General features: G+C 41.8%; 1 protein-coding gene across 1 annotated transcript in view; it reads right to left on the bottom strand.

The window, feature by feature from the left end:
* Nucleotides 1-17,764, bottom strand: part of COPG2 (COPI coat complex subunit gamma 2) — a 44,666-nt gene extending 26,902 nt beyond the window's left edge. Inside the window, exons 1-10 of the mRNA XM_073652491.1 lie at nt 17,608-17,764; nt 10,263-10,315; nt 6,892-6,972; nt 5,986-6,057; nt 5,341-5,420; nt 4,380-4,455; nt 3,878-3,970; nt 2,620-2,706; nt 1,475-1,632; nt 1,153-1,286 (exon numbers count right to left, since the gene is read on the bottom strand). Of these exons, the coding sequence (XP_073508592.1) occupies nt 1,153-1,286; nt 1,475-1,632; nt 2,620-2,706; nt 3,878-3,970; nt 4,380-4,455; nt 5,341-5,420; nt 5,986-6,057; nt 6,892-6,972; nt 10,263-10,315; nt 17,608-17,644 (871 nt within the window). The 5' untranslated portion in view covers nt 17,645-17,764. The remainder of the gene's footprint in view (nt 1-1,152; nt 1,287-1,474; nt 1,633-2,619; nt 2,707-3,877; nt 3,971-4,379; nt 4,456-5,340; nt 5,421-5,985; nt 6,058-6,891; nt 6,973-10,262; nt 10,316-17,607) is intronic.
* Nucleotides 17,765-21,406: the final 3,642 nt, after the last annotated feature.

The following is a 21,406-nucleotide window of genomic DNA, read 5'->3' as shown; positions in this document are numbered from 1 at the left end:
GTAATTTCAGAGCAGCGCACCATTTTATTTTGTTCTGTGTATCATGTATGTTACCCCTGAATTGTATATGTTTTTTTAATGAAACTGCATAATATTATGAATTCATACAATATTATTTTTTGATTGTAGTCTTGTTTTCTATGCGATATAGGTATTAGCAACGTTGCAGCAATTATGACATACTGTATTTTTCAGACTACAAGACGCACCCTAGGTTTAGACAGCAGAAAATAGGAAAAACATTTTGTCCCTATTAAAACTTTCCTGGCGGCGTAAAGTGGAGAGGTCATTATCGCTAATTTTAATGCACTAGGGTAGAATAGGGAGGTAATAAATCTATTGTTAGTGTGTCTCTGCAGTGTTATACACACACACACAACCAACCTAGTACATATGCACATACATACACACACAGCTCTGCTACCTGCAAATATACAGACACAGTTCTGCTACACGCACATATAGACATGCAAAGCTCTGCTACATGCACACTACACACTCACACTATACATTATCACATCCTGCAGTTCCTGACCGGGACCTGTACGGAGGCTGCAGCTGAGCATTTGCAGGATCTTCCACTTGATTAACTCAAGCGCCTTTCAAGTCATGTGACCAGTCACATGATCTGAAAGGTTCTCTAATTACTCGTGCAGAAGGTCCTGTAGTGGCTCAGCTCCTGTAGCCTCCGTTCAGTCCCAGCAGCTTCCTCTCCTGCTCTGTACCGATCATATAGATCAGTGTCAGACAGGAGGCGACCGCAGATCTCTCTGTGATCGGGAAGGACGCACTGTCCTCGGTCTCCTCCATCAGAGGAGACTGCCTCTAGACTTTTAGACGCATACACTTTTTAACAAGTGTTTTTCTTGTTAAGAAAATGTGTCTTATAGCCCGAAAAATAAGGCAAGTATGAAACTATAACACCCCTTTAGCTTATGTATAAATAATTGTGCATTAAGTGTATGGTAAATCCTGGACTGTAGGCTTCAAGAAACAGGTCTCGTATGTACACTTGGCACTGACTACATATCAGAGATGCTAAACTGCGCTGTATAAATTGTGCAACTGTTGTTGCTTTAAAGCATGGAAAGATGGCTGATAAAAATGATAAAACCTATAGTTAAATTGTGAGGCAAGGAATTGAACACATACCGGAGACTGCTGGGGCCAGCTCCCTTGCTGTGCAGTTGGGCAGGTGAATAATTGCTGAAGCTGCTTCATAAATTACCATTTCATGCTTGTTTCTAAGGCAGCTCTCAATGAAGTCAAACAAAGGGCTGGTATGCCTACGGAAAGCAAAGAAAGCGTCTTCCTTTTAAACAAACTACCTAAATGCCAGACACTAGTGAGTTTACATAAGTGCATGCCTGAAATATAGGAATTGCACTATTTCCCCTCTGAGGGGCAGGGACGAATGTAAGTAAATATAGTCCATATACACTGTACTATATACAGGACATTTTAGAATTCTCACCCTTCATCAGACTCTTCCAGCAATCGACTAGCGATTCGAATTAACATGCAGTATGCAAAAGGAGACTTTAGGCCAGACTTCGTAAACTTGTTAATCATTTTAGCAACAGCAAGACGGTCATTTTTTCTCAGGTAGTAGAGAAGTCCCAGTGCATGGTACTGTCGAAAACAAAAGATATGTCAACCTATGTCGAAATTAAAATCATGAACTGGACTATAAATACTACAATTATATAAATGAAATAAAAACATAAAAAGAACATTAATCCTACCCTAAAAAGACACAAAAACTACACTGTGCTAACCAAAATACACTATACTAAAATAGAATTACAAATCAGACGTTGAAAACTAGCTCTACTCAATGAGCAAGGATACTGCGTCTCCAACACTAATTACAGGTGGCTAGCATGTAAGGAAATTTAAAATCCTTTAAAAGGGACACAATCTTTAAAAACATTTTTTTTTTAATTCATAAAAGTAAAATGATCTTTTACAGATGAATCATCTTGCTTAAATTTTGCAGGCAAAGAGATAGAAAAATATAGATGGTGCTCAGTGCCCATTGTCTATAGAAAGCTCATAAAAAATAGAGGACCGGAGCACAGCTCCGACATGCTCGGTCCCAGTATGTACCACAATATCCGCACCAGTCGAGGGTCTCCTAACTCAAACTGAAAAGCTTTATATATGTCTATGTGGCTGCTGAGATGGGTCAAAAAACTGTGGCAAGTACAGACGACATAATCTGTACTCAGATCATGAATGTCAGATGCACAATTCTGGCCTAAAGCAGGATTTACACCAAGGAGAGGAGAGTTTTAGTTGTCGCCTACTATTTGACTAGTGTGTGTAAGCAAGTGTGGTTAGAATTTTTCAGCGTCTTGTGTAGAAATTGTAGAATAGAAAACATTTCTGACATTTTTGCAGCTGAAATTGGCACCAGTGATCAAGTTACCCAGCTTTTCAAAGCTATTAACTGGTAGATCTACAAAGCTAAAGCACAATTTGGTGGCGAAGAGGAGGAGATCCCAACTAGTTGGGTCTCCTACAGAAGCACCAAGAAATTATGGGTGACAAAGTGGAAAATCTGAGAAATAAACACACAGCTATGTTAACTTAGTAAATGATTTAGGAAAGAAATACCTGGACCATGATGTTGTCACTAGATGCGGCCTCCTGAGCCTCATTAATCCAGCGTTTCACCACGTCATAACTTATTTTCATCATATGCTGGGAAAAAGAAAAGATGTCAGTAACATTCCTGTACCACAGTTTGAACACAAATGCCAAGGGAGAGATAAAGTGGTTCCTCTGTGCTGCTGATGGAAATCCACGGGAATAATCCAGGAGACTTGATAAACAGGATGCGGTTTTTAATATCTAAGGATTCAAAGTCATCCGACTTCTTCATCAGGATGCAACCACAGACTCGTTTCGAAACGAGTCAACCTTGATTGTATTTTTTTCTGGGATTTTTCCTCTGATTATTATGACATTTTTGTGATATGGATGATAAAAAAAAGTTTTACATTTTATTGAAGTGTTGGATCAACTACCATTTTCAGTTTGCTCTTGCTGTGAAATTGTGATCCTTTGCACTTGCTGGATAGGTGAGCCGATTACACTTCTTTCTTCAAAAATACAGAAGTGGTGATGTGTTTCTATATTATACTTTCCTCTGATTGTTTCACTCCTGATTTTAGCTTCCAAATACTGATCAGTATTGATCAAATACTGACAGTTAGGGTGATCAATGAGTGGAACAGACGGCCACGAGAGCTGGTGAGTTCCCCTTCAATGGACATCTTCAAACAGAGGCTGGACAGACATCTGTGTGATGGTATAGTGAATCCGGCATTGAAGGGGGGGGGGGGGGGTGGACATGATGACCCTGAGAGGTCCATCTAACATTCTACGATGCAATAGTGAACATGGCCTTAGTCGTATACTCCACAAATCTGGCCTTTATGGAAAAGTGGCAAGAAGAAATCCATTTTTTTGAAAGCAAGCCATAAGAAGCCTCTAGGTGTGCAACACTGGTAAAGACATAGCCCAAAAAACTTGGAGCAATAATTTCAGCGAAAGGTGGTCCTACAAAAAGTATTGACTCAAGGGGGCTGAATACAAATGCACATCATAATATTCAGATTTATATTTTTAAAATATTTTGAAAACCATGTATCATTTCCTTTACACTTCATAAATACTTGCTACTTTGTGTTGGTAGATCACAAAAAAATCCCAATAAAATACATTTAAATTTGTGGATGTAACGTGAAAAAAATGCGGAAAAGTTCACGGCGGTATGAATACTTTTTCAAGGCACTGTATATAGAACATACATAGGTCTTCTCTCTCCACACTAAAGTTAAAGTGATAAAAAAAATGAGTATGTACACACCAAGGAAGACACTAATGCAGAACTGGAGACACTGGGAACCTTATCCACAATTGCTTGCTTCATGTATCTTTCAATTGCTTGCAACATGGTTGCCTGTGAAAAGAAAACCCAAATTTCTCATTAGGGATAATTAAGTCTGCTCAAGCCAAAAGAGAAACAAAAACACCAAATCATCATTCACACAAGTGGTTGTGTTAGCCGGCATCAAAATCCCAGAATTCCTGATATAGGGACATTAGGAGAAAGCGCGCACGCACGCGCACACACACACACACACACACACACACACACACACACACACACACACACACACACAGCTCATTAGCATGTTAGGTATTAGGATCACTGCACATAAAGTGTGTGTTCATCAGGACTATAGACAAGGACAGTCATTAACACTGTCGCACCGAGAGACATTCAGGTTCTTGCATTGTAAACATTACAGACAGAACACAATCACCAGAAGGCCACGGCAGTAACCTTAGCCCCACTGGCTACTTACGTCAGTAATCCGGCAGAGGGCTCGGATAGCAGGTCCTCGGTAAACGTCTTCTTTCCCAGTCATATCCTTGGTCAGACTATGAAAATTGAATTATGTAAAGGTTAATCCAATAACTGTAACTATATATATTCTTGTGGTCTATCCTATTCCTAGGCATGTCAAATACACACAACAGGTTTCTGATCTATTAGGAAAGGAGGACGTAAAAATAGAATATAAAGATTAACTGAAATGTCAGTATTAAAATAACTGCTAAACAGACCTAAGGAAAGAAATATATTCTGAAGAAAAAAGGGAAAAATCTGTTGAGTGAAACTGAAAAATCCTTTAAAGGGAGTCTGACCTCCCAAAACGACTACTCATTCTAAGCACAACACCCTGTGGGGGACACAACCCTATTAATAATCCGTTACTGCTTTTGCCAGAAACATACCACAGAGATACTCGGTAGTCATGGCCCAGCAGTCCAGTCACACAGACTTATTGATTTGGACCGGACAACCCCTTTAATAAAGTCTTTTACATGAGAGAGGATGTCACTGATTATCTTTATTTACATACATGTGTAAAGCCAAACTATTGTATATTATTCAGGCCTGCAATGTACTTAGTCTTCACTATTACCATGCCTAAGATCTTTGCTTACAGTCAGGAAATTTTAACATTTTTTTTTCCCCAAACGCTAAAGAGCTGCCTTCATCACGTTTAACTCGCAGACGATACTAGATCTGAACAGCTAATTGCTAGGGAGGCTTCCCATTATTACAACCCTTATAATGATTCTTCTTAAAGTAACCCCCAAAACCCATCTACACAATTATTATATGCTATACTTGTAGGAACATATAGTCAAACAAATCGTTTTATATTATATAGTATTCAGAATATTGTATTTTATTGTATTCAGAAGCCATACATTTATAGAAAAAAAACAATACATTGGCAAGGCTTTAATGTTTACCTGCTTGTGACAATAATGACATCTTCAGAAATATTCGCCATTTCCTTAATGGTGAGGTAACACATTCGCCTCAGGGTTTGCTAAGAGAAGAGAAAGAAAAACATTGCATATTAATAGAAACAGCAGTTATATGAACAACTAATATGCTCAATTTCTAATAAATTCATCACAGTCATTCTGAGCTGCCCAATAACGCTATCGCAACAAGGACACCCCATGTTCTACTGGTCATATTGTGGGGGAGTCTGAGGCATCCAGTGTGGACAGCTATACACAGCTACAGTATGCCTATTAGAATAAGCCTTACTTTACACATGAAATTTCCTAAAAAAAATAATAAATAAATAGACATACACATTAGATGGCTGTCGGCTGAACAATGCTTTGGCTGACAACCATCTCACCCGTACACAGGAGTGATCGTTTAGTCAAGAAATCCTGAGTTCTCTACGAGAAAGCCACCGACAAACATCTCTGCCGGCAGCTTATCTCTGGGAGGAAAAAAAAAAAGAGAAGAGACTGGTACTCCGAAATCGGGCATCTGCTCCGATAATCACCATAAACGTTATAGTGTTGGCCGAACCTGGTGATATCTGTGGGTGCAATCGACATTACTCTAATGTCTATGGGGAGCTTTATACTTACATCATTAGACTGGAACAATCTGGTCATTGCGAAGAAAGCTTCTGTGGCTTCCATTGTTCCAAAATGTTCACCCTAAGACAGACACAAAATCAATGAGTGGTACCGACCTTGAATTGTGTGAGAAACATGAGTATACAGAAATTCTGCCCTCCACAGTCCTGTATCCTTACACTGAAGACTCCTAGCTGCTCATACTAGCAATGGATATTTCTTAGGCAGTGATAGAACAATCTGCGCCACGTTTCATTGCATCAAATCAGATTATAGCAAGGAACGCTTCCAAAAACAACTTTCAGGAAACGAGTCTGCTTAACCCCTTCATTTTTTTTTTTCTTTACTTAAATGAACAAAAATCTTTGCAAGTCTGGTGTCACTGTAATCACACTGATCTGGAGAATCAGGGTTCAGCATAATTTTTACCACACAATGATGCCATAAAAACAAACCCAAGATACTATGGTGGAATTGTATTTCTTATACAACTTCACTGCACTTGGAATTATTTTCCCAGTACATTTTAAGGTAAAATGAATGCTCTCAGTCAAAACTACAACTCGTACAGCAAAAAAACCCAAACAAGCCCTCATATGGCTATTTTAACAGAAAAAAAAAAGTTAAGGCTCTTAGAAAGGGAAGAAGAAACAAAAGTGCTAAGACAAAAAAAATTGACTGGTGGAGGAAAAGGGGTCAACTGTCAAAAATCAGCCTATACACTCCAATCAAGGAAAAATAAATAGCCTTATTCCTGTATCATGTTTGTGTGAGCAGTATATTTAGTAGCAGCGCTTAATTGTACAATGTCTTGGTAGGTTAATAAAGTGTTTCCTTATTCTAGGACGAGATCACCACCTTACTGGGGCGGGCACACAGGTTTGCATTAACACGTATGCACACCCTTTAGCTTACCTGGTTCAATAGGTACAAAATCTTGGTGAGAATGTGGAGGCATCGTCTTGGATTTATTGGAGTCTCATTGAATAAACGGGCCTGCAGGCACAAGCAGGTTAATGCAACAATTCATCAAGAATTAAGAAGAGAACCATGTAATATTTATATTGTACGGATGTCATCAGAATTTCGGGTCTGAGCTGCAAATTGCCTCTTCAGAGAAAAAGAGGGCTTGAACTCTATAGTGCCACCTATTGGAAGCAGCAATCCTACAAGTCACAATCAACTCTTTAACGAGTCGTGCAATATGACTTAGGATAAAAGCCAAATCAGAATCTCAATTTGCAGACACGGTGTTTCGGGCTGTTGGGACTGAGCTAACATTTTGGGACTGTAGAAGACTTAGGTGTGTGTACATCTTCACATCCATGTGCCCCCTACACAGATGCTACTCTACAGACCACATATACATACATACATACAGTGCCTACAAGTAGTATTCAACCCCCTGCAGATTTAGCTGGTTGACACATGCGGAATTAACTTGGCATTGTGACATTTGTACTGTAGATCAGCCTGGAAGTGGGAAATGCACTGCAGCAAATTTTTTTTTTTTTTAAAAAAAACGTTAAAAGTTAATTCAGAGTGTCATTTATTATTCAACCCCTCAAACCACAAGAATTCTGTTTGGTCCCCCAAAAGTATTAAGAAGTAGTTCAGGCACCAAGAATAATGAGCTTCACATGTGTGGATTAAAGATCTCTTTTGCCAGTCTTTTCTGACTATTTAAGACCCTCCCCAAACTTGTGAACAGCACTCAGACATGGTCAACATGGGAAAGACAAAGGAGCATTCCAAGGCCATCAGAGACAAGATCGTGGAGGGTCACAAGGCTGGCAAGGGGTACAAAACCCTTTCCAAGGAGTTGGGCCTACCTGTCTCCACTGTTGGGAGCATCATCTGTAAGTGGAAGGCTTATGGAACTACTGTTAGCCTTCCACGGCCAGGACAGCCTTTGAAAGTGTCCACCCGTGCCGAGGCCAGGCTTGTCCGAAGAGTCAAGGCTAACCCAAGGACAACAAGGAAGGAGCTCCGGGAAGATCTCATGGCAGTGGGGACATTGGTTTCAGTCAATACCATAAGTAACGTACTCCACCGCAATGGTCTTCGTTCCAGACGAGCCCGTAAGGTACCTTTACTTTCAAAGCGTCATGTCAAGGCTCGTCTACAGTTTGCTCATGATCACTTGGAGGACTCTGAGACAGACTGGTTCAACGTTCTATGGTCTGATGAGACCAAGATCGAGATCTTTGGTGCCAACCACACACGTGACGTTTGGAGACTGGATGGCACTGCATACGACCCCAAGAATACCATCCCTACAGTCAAGCATGGTGGTGGCAGCATCATGCTGTGGGGCTGTTTCTCTGCCAAGGGGCCTGGCCATCTGGTCCGCATCCAAGGGAAGATGGATAGCACGGCCTACCTGGAGATTTTGGCCAAGAACCTCCGCTCCTCCATCAAGGATCTTAAGATGGGTCGTAATTTCATCTTCCAACAAGACAACGACCCAAAGCACACAGCCAAGAAAACCAAGGCCTGGTTCAAGAGGGAAAAAGTCAAGGTGTTGGAGTGGCCTAGTCAGTCTCCTGACCTTAACCCAATTGAAAACTTGTGGAAGGAGCTCAAGAATAAAGTCCACATGAGACACCCAAAGAACCTAGATAACTTGGAGAAGATCTGCATGGAGGAGTGGGCCAAGATAACTCCACAGACCTGTGCCGGCCTGATCAGGTCTTATAAAAGACGATTATTTGCTGTAATTGCAAACAAGGGTTATTCCACAAAATATTAAACATAGGGGTTGTATAATAATTGACCCACACTTTTATGTTTAAAATTTAATAAAATTCAACTGAGCAACATAACTTTTTGGTTTGTAAGATTTATGCTTCTGTTCATAAAACCTACTCTCGTTTGCAGTTTGAAGGCTCTAACTTATTTGCATCTTATCAAACCAGCTAAATCTGCAGGGGGTTGAATACTACTTGTAGGCACTGTACGTACATACATACATACATACATACATACATATACACACACACACACACACACACACACACACACACACAAGCAGGAAATCCTTCAGGGATCCATGAGGTAGCACATCACCAGTGAAATTATAGCAGAGTTTTGGCCATTAAAAGGGTTGTTTGCTATTGGACATTTCATTATGATCAGCTCCACTCTGTTGCATAAAATAAAAAGCAAGATACTTACCTCAAGGACAGGCCCTGCTCATCCTCTCTCTGTCTTCTGACAGTCACGTGACAAACCGTGTAACTGCAGCCTTCACTATTCCGTCAGAGCTGACTTCCACTCTAATAGAATACAGAATGCTGCAACTGATCAGCATCTGCTTACTACAGGCAGCGGTCACGTGACTGTTTGGGTCACATGACCACCAAGGGAAACAGCGCAGAGAGCAGACATGTGGCACCAGCCTGGGACTCATTGGTTAGCACTGTTGCTTTACAGCGCTGAGGACAACATCTGCAAGGAGTCTGTATGTTCTCCCAGAGTTGGCATGGGTTTCCTCCCACACTCCAAAGACATACTGATAGGGAATATAGATTGTGAGCCCCAATGGGGACAGTGCCGATATGGTCTGTATAGCATTATGGAATATAATGGAACTATACGAGTAAAATAATACCAGATCCCTGAATGCTAAACTCTTAATAACACCACCCACATCACTGATTGACAACTTTCTGTGTACACTATGCATAGGCAGAAAGCTGCCACTCAGTGAAGTGGGAGGGGTTATACAGAGCTCATTAATATGGAGGATTATATGACCGCAGGTTTGCTAGTAGTCTAGTGCTAATCTCCTGTTGATAAAACTACGATTTTATGGATATGGAATTAATGTCACAACATGAGCGGAAAAAAAAAATATTCTGTTTGTTATTTAATTGCATGCAGCAGAGTGGGGCTATTAATAGTGCACAACTGCTTAGAAAAGCTCCAGTAATCAGCTATCAACACTAGAGAAAACTGTACAAGTGTGCACAGGGAAAATATTGTGTTAGAAGGTGCCTACTGATTTCAATGGGTAGGTATATATTCTCGTTCATGTCAACTCCAAGCTGCCACTGGTAGAGGCTTGATTCTCTGTCTACCAGAGGAGGAACCTATTAGTGATGGAGTGAAACCTAATCGGTAATAAGGGCAGGAGTTATCTTGCATGGATAACTCTTATTAGTCAGCACAGCGGTACGGGATAACGAGAAATAAACAGTATTTCTGCTAGATCAGTGTAATAAAGGATGAGCTGGAAGTGACACTATAAATAAAATACCAGATGAGAATCTTGAAGGCCTCACCTCTTGAAGAACAGCGCTCTTCTCTAAATGCTGGAAGGGATTGGAGCTACTTCCTAATTAAAAGAAAATAAAACACATAGATTGACTTTCCTAGAAACTCTCAGCTATATTCATACTATCATCTTCAAACAGGCATGTAAGCGGCTGAATTGTCTGTACATAGGGTCTAGCACGGGATATAACCACAGATCGTCTGCAGGACACAACTTCATTAAGGACATGAGTGTACGGTAGCTGAATTTCTCTTCACAATCCTGGTCTGACCACAAGGTTATCTGCTGGAGTTCGTTCGGGTCACAAGACATGCAGTGGGGCCGTGCCTTATGGATGGAATAACCACTATGAGGTGACGTGAACCCTCACAACATAATGCATGTTACTTAACCGGTTCCCGACCGCCCACTGTAGATAAACGTCGGCGCTTGCCGGGCTCTGTGCAGCGCCGACGTTTAAAAACGGTGGGTGGTCTCGCAGCGCTCAGGACCCCCAGGGTCCTGCAAGCGCTGCGATTCCGGTGCAGAGCGTTAGCTCTGACAGGGAACATCATCGGGACCTGATTAGATCAGGTCCCAGTGATGTTAACCCTTAGCTGTCTTCTATATGCTGTGATCTATAGTGATCGCGGCATATAGGAGACAGCAGGAGGAGAGGGGGTCGTCAACTTACCTCTCCGAAGACCTCCGAGTCCTTCCAGGACCTGGGGTTGCTATGGCAGCTGGAGGTCACATGACCGCCTCCAGCTCTGCCATATATGGTGTCCTGTCTGGCTCAGCTGCAGCTGTAGCCAGACAGGAGACTCTGACTGAAACAGTCAGGGAAGATCTCATGTAATGTAATATATGTCTATTACATTGCATGAGATCAGAGATCAAAAAAATAAAAATTAATGTCCCATACAGGGACTAAGAAAAAATGTGAAAAAAGTAAAAAAAAAAGTTTTTAAACTATTAATAAAAAAATCACAAAATAAATAAAAATAAATAAATAAAATATTAAACCAATAAATCCGTATATTTTTACAAAACCAAAAAAAGTACACATATTTGGTATCGCTGCGTCCGAAACAACCCGAGCTATAAAACTGTCACACTAATTAACTCCTTCTGTGCACACCGTAATAAAAATAAATAAAAAACGGAGCAAAAAAATATGCTTTTTCATCATATTGCCAAACAAAAAGTGGAAAAAAATGCGATCAAAAAACAAAATAGAAATAAAAATGGTACCACTGAAAACGTCATCTTGTTACGCAAAAAAAAAGCCGCCATACAGCTCCATCAGCCGAAAAATACAAAAGTTATAGCGCTCAGAATAAAGCAATGCAAAAAAAATATTTTTTTCTATAAAATAGTTTTATTGTGTAAAAGCGCCAAAACATAAAAAAAATACAGTAAGTGTAGTATCGCTGCAAATGTACTGACCCGAAGAATAACGCTGCCTGATCACTTTTACCACACGCAGAACGGCATAAAAAAAAAACTCAAAAAACAATTCCTGAATTGTTTGTTTTTGTTAATTTTACCTCCCAAAAAACGGAATAGAAAGCGATCAAAAAATGTCACGTCCCCAAAAATGGTACCAATAAAAATGTCAACTCGTCCCGCAAAAAACAAGCCGTCACATGACTCTGTCGGCCGAAATATGGAAAAATTATAGCTCTCAAAATATGGTGATGCAAAAACTAGATTTTGCAAAAAAAGCGTCTTTTAGTGTGTGACAGCTGTCAGTCATAAAAACCCGATATCAATCTGGTATCTCTGTAATCACACCGACCCGAAGAATAAAGTAATCTAATCAGTTATATCACACTAGGAACGACGTAAAAATAAATAAAACCAATTCTTCACCTGCTACTGATTTGTTTATTATGTCCCCAAAGATCCCAGTAAGGCTCTGCCCACATTTATCCTGTGCTCTGCGCTGAGCACTTACACCAGAGTTTCCGTGTAAATCTCTGAAATACATGATTCAGCCGGAACCCATGACGGAAGATTCCCTGTAATGAGACAGATATAGGCCACTGTGGACGCCGTCTAGCCTGGGATCCCACGGTGTCATTTGTTTTAGGCGTGCATAAAAGTGCGGTTGGCCACAGTTTTGTGCACTTCTGAAAAAAAGGACACCGCTACACAGAGGCCAGACGGTGTCCAGAGTAACTCTGCTGCCTCATTACAGTGAATGGATCCTGCAGGGGTTTCATCTGAATTACATCACTTGGAAATTTAGATGGAAACCCCGATGTAAGTGCTCAGCCTAGAGCGCCGGATAAATGTTACGTAAAATGTTCCCAATAAAAGCTTCAACTCAGTCCTCAAAAAAAGCTAGTCCCCACTCAGGTCCGTCATCTGTTAAAAATATAAGGGACTTCCAAGTTACTGGTAGCAGAAAGGCTCTGGAAAAGCAAAATGACCCTTGCCCCCCAAAAGAAATTCAGAAGATTTTGTGCTCCCAAATCCAAATGCCTATTCTACAATAATTTGTTCTCCAATTGTCAAATAGCACTCCGTCCCCCCCAGATCTCACCGTATGGCTAAGCGGTACGATACAGCCACATATGGGGTATTGACACTTTTAGAAGAAATTGTGTGACACATTTCGGCACCATTTTTACCCATTGCCCTGTGTGAAAATGTAAAATCTGAGGGTAAAACATTTTTTTGTGGTAAAAATATAATTATGATTTTTTCACTGCCCAATGGTATAAATTTAAAAATTAAAAAATACTCACTACTTCCCTAGATGAATTCCTTGAGAGGTTTAGTTTACAAAATGGGGTCATTTGTGGAGGTTTCTGCTGTTTTGGCATGTCAGCGACTCTTCAAATGTGACATGGTGTCTGCTGCCTATCCCAGCCAACATAGCGCTCCTTTCTCTTCCGAACCCTGCCGTACACCAAAGCAGTGGTTTTCCCCCACATATGGGGTATCGGCGTACTCAGGAGAAATTGTACAACAAATTTCATGGTGCAATTTCTCCGGTTATCCTTATGATAATGCAAAATTAGGGGATGAAAAACATTTTTTATGGGAAAAATGTGAAAATTTTATTTTCACGGCTCAATATTATAAACTTCTGTGAAGCAGCTGGGGGTGCAAGGTGCTCACCACACATCTAGATAAGTTCCCTAAGGGGTCTAGTTTCCAAAATGGTGGCACTTGTGGGGGGTTTCCGCTGTTTAGACACATTAGGGGCTCCACAAATGTGACATGGCGTCCGCTAATTATTCAAACAAATTTTACATTCAAAAAGTCAAATGGCGCTCCTTCCCTTTCAAACCCTGCCGTGCGCCCAAACAGTGGTTTTCCCTCACATATGGGGTATCGGCGTGTTCAGGAGAAATTGTACAACAAACTTCATGGTGCAATTTATCCTGTTACCCTTATGATAATACAAAATTAGAGAATGAAAAAGATTTTTTGTGGGAAAAATGTGAAAATTTTATTTTCACGGCTCAATATTATAAACTTCTGTGAAGCAGCTGGGGGTGCGAGGTGCTCACCACACATCTAGATAAGTTCCCTAAGGGGTCTAGTTTCCAAAATGGTGGCACTTGTGGGGGGTTTCCACTGTTTAGTCACATTAGGGGCTCCCCAAATGCGACATGGCGTCTGCTAATTATTCAAACAAATTTTACATTCAAAAAGTCAAATGGCGCTCCTTCCCTTTCAAACCCTGCCATGCGCCCAAACAGTAATTTGCCTCCACATATGGGGTATCAGCGTGTTCAGGAGAAATTGCACAACAAATTTCATGGTGCAATTTATCCTATTACCCTTATGATAATGCAAAATTAAGGGATGAAAAACGGTTTTGTGGGAAAAATGTGAAAATTTTATTTTTACAGCTCAATATTATAAACTTCTGTGAAGCACCTTGGGGTTCAAGGTGCTCACCACACATCTAGATAAGTTCCCTAAGGGGTCTAGTTTCCAAAATGGTGTCACTTGTGGGGGGTTTCCACTGTTTAGGCACATCAGGTGCTCTCCAAACGCAACATGGCGTCTGCTAATTATTCAGACAAATTTTACATTCAAAAAGTCGAATGGCGCTCCTTCCCTTCCGAACCCTGCAGTGCGCCCAAACAGTGGTTTTCCCTCACATATGGGGTATCAGCACGCTCAAGAGAAATTGCACAAAAAAATTTGGGGTCCATTTTTTCCTGTTACCCCTGTGAAAATAAAAAAAATTGGGTCTAAAGTAACATTTTTGTGAAAAAAGTTAAATGTTAATTTTTTTTTTCCACATTCCAAAAATTCCTGTGAAGCACCTGAAGGGTTAATAAAGTTCTTGAATGTGGTTTTGAGCACCTTGAGGGGTGCAGTTTTTAGAATGGTGTCACTTTTGGGTATTTTCTGTCATAAAGACCCCTCAAAGTGACTTCAAATATGATGTGGTCCCTAAAAAAATGTTTTTGTAAATTTTGTTGGAAAAATGAGAAATCGCTGGTCAACTTTTAACCCTTATAGCTCCCTAACAAAAAAAAATTTTGGTTCCAAAATTGTGCTGATGTAAAGTAGACATGTGGGAAATGTTATTTATTAACTATTTTGTGTGACATATCTCTCTGATTTAAGGGCATGAAAATTCAAAGTTTGAAAATTGCAAAATTTTCTAAATTTTCGCCAAATTTCCGATTTTTTCACAAATAAACGCAAGTTATATGGAAGAAATTTTACCACTATCATGAAGTACAATATGTCATGAAAAAACAGTCTCAGAATCAGGGGAATACGTTGAAGCGTTCCAGAGTAATTACTTCATAAAGTGACAGTGGTCAGAATTGAAAAAATTGGCCCGGTCACGAAGGCAAAAACAGGCTCTGGCGCGAAGTGGTTAAAGGGAACCAGTCACCAGTTTTTAAAGTATCCCAACAAATGCCACCACCTTTTTCTGCATCTCACAAATGATTTCATTGCTTCCGGATTCCCCTTGTACACCTCAATAAATATCCTCGTCAAAGCCCAGGCGAAACGCGCGTTGGATTCTGGTCTCTTGGGTTAGTACAGCTTCATTATCCTCTATCCACCCTGTATTCTTGTGATACTATATCTACTCTGTACTTTTGTGATACTATATCCATAGATTTCACTATTTTGTAATCATTCTCTTATCTTGTTTACATATTAGCACTTTGCACTTTAAGTTATATTTAGATGATTAATTGTGATATAGTTCCCCTACACCTGTGTATCATATGATTCAATTTTTGGTGGAGACTTTATTATGTACTATAGCTGTCTACCCAGGTGACCTTTTCTTTGTCGTTCCCTTCCCCTCATTTTATGTATTCTATACTGTTTTAAAATATTAATACAATAAAAATTGGATTTTTTTTATACCTTCTGCTTATGTGTCACACTATAGGTTGCTATTAATTATGCAGAAACATGGGCATACTTTTCTCCTATGTGATCTAGGTTTTTGATTTGTGTTACCTCAATAATACTATTTGATCCCAAACTGTATTTAAATGAGGCTGGTCCGGTCGCATGGACATCCTCCTAGCGGTGTCTGCTCCTCCTCTCTGCTAGTAAAAGCCAACCTACTTCTCTAATTGACGTGGATAATGCAGAACGAAGTCTCGCGCCTGCACAGTAGCATTGCCAGCCACACAGGCACACTTGGCTCTGCCCTACTGAGGGGATGAGCATTGATGTCCTTTGCTCTGCCCGCAGTAGGACAGAGCAAAGTGCGCCTGCGCATCCGCCAATGCTACTGCCCAGGTGCGAGACTTCGTTCAGCTATGTGGATGACGCAGAATGAGTCATGCCCATCAATCAGAGCCGGAAGTTGGCTTTTACTAGCAGAGATGAGGAACAAACGCCGCAAGGAAAATGTCCATCGGACCGGACCAGCCTCATTTAAACACGGTGCAGGACCAAATCAAATGGTATTTTTGATGTGTACAGGAGGAGTCAGGAGGCAACGTAATCATCTGTGAAATGCACAAAAACAACAGAAAAAGGTGGTGGCATTTGTTGGGATACTTTAAGGTCACTATTTTTGACTGTTATGAAAAAATGTGCACGTATTACGCTTGTGAGAAAGCGGCTTTATACACACCACTAGGATCCTCCTCATTAGGAAGTGATTGTACATCCCAATATATTGGAATAACACCTTTAAAAAAGACCTTTCACCAATTTGAACATGTTAAACTGGCCATGAATTGAATAGCTTGGAAAGTTTACATGCTAATGTTCCCTTCAACCAAGGGGGCATTTACTTTTTCCAATGCATAACATTGACTAATCATAAGCAGGAGACATCATGCAGGAAAAAAACAAACAAACAATAAAAAAGCCCACCCTCAGATAATGTCAGACCCGGTCTCTTTGTGATATGTGCAATGACTCACAGCTCTGCTCTCCTCACTGATTTCACTTCTGGCATCTACTATAATTATAATCGGAGGAGGAAAGCAGAGCTGAGCATCATTGCAAACACTTCTGCATCTATCCCAGACAATAGGGAATACTGTCCTGATAGATGGCACAGATCCAAAGTGATGTGACGTGCTGCAGCTCTCATCTCACAGCACTGACAATGTGGCTGGAGGAAGAGTGGAGCAGAGCGGACAGTGCTGGGAGATGAGAGCTACAGCAGGCCACATGCACTGCTCTGGATCTGTGCCCAGTATCAGGGCGTTATCCCCCAATGTGTTGGATAGATGCGGAGGTGTTAATACTGACACCCAGCTCTGCTCTCTCCCCCTGTATGTAATAGTAGATGACAGCAGTGGGAGAAGTGAGGGGAGCAAGGCTCTGTGTCATTACATACAGAAACCTGGGTCAGACATTCTCTGGGGGTGTTTTATTTCCCCTATATGCCGTCTCCTCCTAATGATTGGGCAACTTCATACAGGGGAAAAAGTAAAAGTTCCCCCAACCCTTAGGAAAAAATCTGATAACGCCCCCTTAGTTGAAGGGAAATTGGAATCTAAACTTTACAGCAGTGATGAGAAATAAAGAATAAACACTATTCATCAGCTGTGCAGTATTACAGGATGGGGCCAGATGCCAGCTGGTGACAGGCCTCGTTAAAGGGTCCTGTCAGGGGGCTCATGAGCCCGAGGTCTGTGCGCAGGAAGCAGCTGCCAGGATCCCGTTACTGTGAGACACGTCCCGGCCTCTGCTCAGCGGCGTGCAGTGTCTACATATGAGGGGATGTCCAGCAGAATCACCACCTCGCTGCATAGGCCGTGGCATGGAGACTACACGTAACCATCACAGATTCTCTGGGACGGAAAACAGAAAACTTCCGGTTTCAGGAAAGTCCGCGGCTTTGCGGCCTGCTCGGAGCAGACTCCATGTCTGCAAGGATAATACACACGGAGAAGGCTCACCCGCCTCCTCGTCCTTCTTGTCAAATTTCTTAATCATTTCCGGTGCTGCAGTCCTAGTTCCCGGTACCGGTGAGAAGTCTCCTCACGGTTAACTGTACTGAGCATGCGCCTACTGCTTAAGCTGAAACCACGCCCCATCACATGATAGCAAAGCTGTCATGTGACCTCTGCAATACAGTGCGACTGCGCGACAAAGCCCTTCGCATGGGGACGGGGCGGGAGGGGAATATGCTGGGTGCACTAGTGTGGTCGGTAGCAGGATTGTCCTGCTGTGCCAGAGAAGACCCCTATGCCAGAGCAGACCCCTACTGTGCCAGAGCAGAATCCTACTGTTCCAGAGCAGACTCTTACTGTGCTAGAGCAGACCCCTACTATGCCAGAGCAGGCCCCCACTGGCTGAGAGCAGACCCCTACTGTGCCAGAGCAGACCCTTACTGTGCCAGAGCAGAATCCTACTGTTCCAGAGCAGGCCCCCACTGTGCCAGAGCAGAATCCTACTGTTCCACAGCAGGCCCCCACTGCCAGAGCAGAATCCTACTGTTCCAGAGCAGACCCTTACTGTGCCAGAGCAGACCCCTACTGTGCCAGAGCAGACCCCTGCTGTGCCAGAGCAGATTCCTACTGTTCCAGAGAAGACCCCTACTATGCCAGAGCAGGCCCCTACTGTGCCAGAGCAGAATCCTACTGTTCCAGAGCAGGCCCCTACTGTTCCAGAGCAGCCCCTTGCTGTGCCAGAGCAGAATCCTACTGTTCCAGAGCAGACCCTTACTATGCCAGAGCAGACCCCTACTGTGCCAGAGCAGAATCCTACTGTTCATTAGCAGACCCCTACTGTGTCAGAGCAGACCCTTACTGTGCCAGAGCAGTCCCCTGCTGTGCGAGAGCAGACCCCATACTGTGCCAGAGCAGACCCCTACTGTTCCAGAGCAGACCCCTACTGTTCCAGAGCAGACCCTTACTGTGCCAGAGCAGACCCCTACTCTGCCAGAGCAGACCCCCTACTGTGCCAGAACAGACCCCCTACTGTGCCAGAACAGACTCCTACTGTGCCAGAGCAGACCCCTACTGCGTCAGAGCGGACCCCTACTGTGCCAGAGCAGAATCCTACTGTTCATTAGCAGACCCCTACTGTGTTAGAGCAGACCCTTACCGTGCCAGAGCAGTCCCCTGCTGTGCCAGAGCAGACCCTTACTGTGCCAGAGCAGACCCCCTACTGTTCCAGAGCAGACCCCCTACTGTTCCAGAGCAGACCCCTACTGTTCCAGAGCAGACCCCTACTGTGCCAGTGCAGACCCCTACTGTTCCAGAGCAGACCCCTACTGTTCCAGAGCAGACCCATACTGTGTCAGAGCGGACCCCTACTGTGCCAGAGCAGACCCCTACTGTGCTAGAACAGACCCCTACTGAGAGAATGTCTCATTCTGGATGACTTGCCATCACCATGTGCTTCATTAAAAGGGTTGTTCACAACTCTTTAAAAAAAGTTTGGCGTGCTGGAATATAAAATAGCAATTTTACGTATTTACTGATCCCCACGATTCTGTGGATACTGTTACCCGGGTTCCCCGCTGGTCTGTTGTGTCTCTGTTCTGACTCTGACCACTGTATCAAATAAGTGGGTTTGTACATCATGAAGATGTGACTGCTGCAGCCTATCACTGGCCACAATGATGATGTATTGGTTACTGCTGCAGTCACTAATTGGGTGTAGGAGTCATGTGCCATCATGCAAGACTCTGTTCTGTGACCCCTGCTATTCTTTTGGCCTGGGACAGCTTATACAGTCCCATTGATTTAAGTACCTCTTTTAGGTTATATGCATATGATGTATTTTAGATGCCGGCATACTCCCATAGGTTTTGAAGCAGAAGAGTCTTTAGGAAGTTTTTTTAATTCCATATATACAGGTGCATCTCACTAAATTAGAATATCATCAAAAAGTTAATTTATTTCAGTTCTTCAATACAAAAAGTGAAACTCATATATAGAGTCATTACAAACAGAATGATTTATTTCAAGTGATTATTTCTGTTAATGTTGACGATTATGGCTTACAGCCAATGAAAACACAAAAGTCATTATCTCAGTAAATTAGAATACTTTATAACACCAGCTTGAAAAATGTTTTTTAACCCCTTTAAAGCCCAAGACGTACTAATACGTATCTGCGCCCTGGGCTTTAAGAGCCTGATACGTATTAGTACGCCCTGTTGATTTTGCTCGCACACAGGCTGTGCAGGCGTGAACGCCGCCGGGTGTCAGCTGATTGTCACAGTTGACACCCGGTGCTATGTGCAGGGAGTGGTCTCGCACCGCTCCCGGCACATTAATCCCCGCAATGCTGCGATCAAAGTCGATCGCAGCATTGTGGTGGCAAGGGGAGGTGATCGGGATACTCACCTCTCCTGCCGACGTCCAGCGATGTCTGCTGCGGCTTCCCGGATGTTGTCATGACAACATGCGGGTCACCAGACAGCAGGAAGATATTTTGGTCATGTGCAGTGCATGACCAGAGTATCTTCTGCATCTGCAGCACTGACAGCCTGTAGTACAGGGATGGTGCTGCATTCCTGTGCTATACAGGCGATCAGAATGAAAAAAGTGAAAGTCCCATAGTGGGACAAGGAATAAAAGTAAAAAAAAGTGTTTAAAAATGAAAAAAAAAAAAAAAAAAAATTATAAAAATATAAAAAAAAAAAAGATCCACCAAAAATAAAATATAATGTACCCATCAATAAATATTATTATGAAAAAAACAAAACAATAAAAGTACACATATTTGGTATCGCCGCGTCCAGAACTACCTGACCTATAAAACTTCCCACTAGTTAACCCCGTTAGTGAACACGGTAAAAAAAATAAGCAAAAAACAATGCTTTATCATCATACCGCCAAACAAAAAATGGAATAACACGTGATCAAAAAGACGAATAAAAATAAAAATGGTACTGATGAAAACGTCATCTTGTCCCGCAAAAAAACAAGCCGCCATACAGCTCCATCAGCTGAAAAATAAAAAAGTTATAGCTCTCAGAATAAAGCGATGCAAAAAAATATTTTTTTCTATAAAATAGTTTTTATTGTGTAAAAGCGCCAAAACATAGAAAAACGATATAAATGTGGTATCACTGTAAACGTACTGACCCGAAGAATAAAGCTACTTTATCAATTTTACCACACGTGGAGCAGCATAAAAAATGAAAAAAAAAAACAACAATTCATGAATTGTTGTTTTTTGTTTATTCTGCCTCCCAAAAATCGGAATAGAAAGCGATTAAAAAATGTCACATGCCTGAAAATGGCACCAATAAAAACGTCAACTCATCCCACAAAAAACAAGCCGTCACATGACTCTGTCGGCCAAAATATGGAGAAATTATAGCTATCAAAATATGGTGATGCAAAAACTAGATTTTACAAAAAAATGCGTCTTTTAGTGTGTGACAGCTGTCAATCATAAAAACCCGATATGATTCTTCTATCGCTGTAATCGCACCGACCCGAAGAATAAAGTCGTCTAATCACTTATACCGCACGAGGAACGGCGTAAAAAATAAACTCTAGGGTTAGGGTTGTGCTAGGGTTATGGTTGGGGTTAGGGTTAGGGTTGGGCTAGGGTTAGGGTTGGGTTAGGGTTAGGGTTTGGTTAGGGTTGGGCTAGGGTTAGGTTTGGGCTAGGGTTGGGGTTAGGGTTAGGGTTGGGATTTTTTTCAAAAGTAAAAAAAAAAAGATGATATGGTGACTAATGTTGAGAGCAAGTGCTCACTACTTGAGTTTGCATCAGGTGCTCGGGTATGCA

This window comes from Phyllobates terribilis, unplaced genomic scaffold, assembly GCF_046119375.1.
Source record: "Phyllobates terribilis strain yellow unplaced genomic scaffold, ASM4611937v1 Scaffold_11__3_contigs__length_659146591, whole genome shotgun sequence".
NCBI lineage: Eukaryota > Metazoa > Chordata > Amphibia > Anura > Dendrobatidae > Phyllobates > Phyllobates terribilis.
This window is presented reverse-complemented; position numbering and strand designations above follow the sequence as displayed.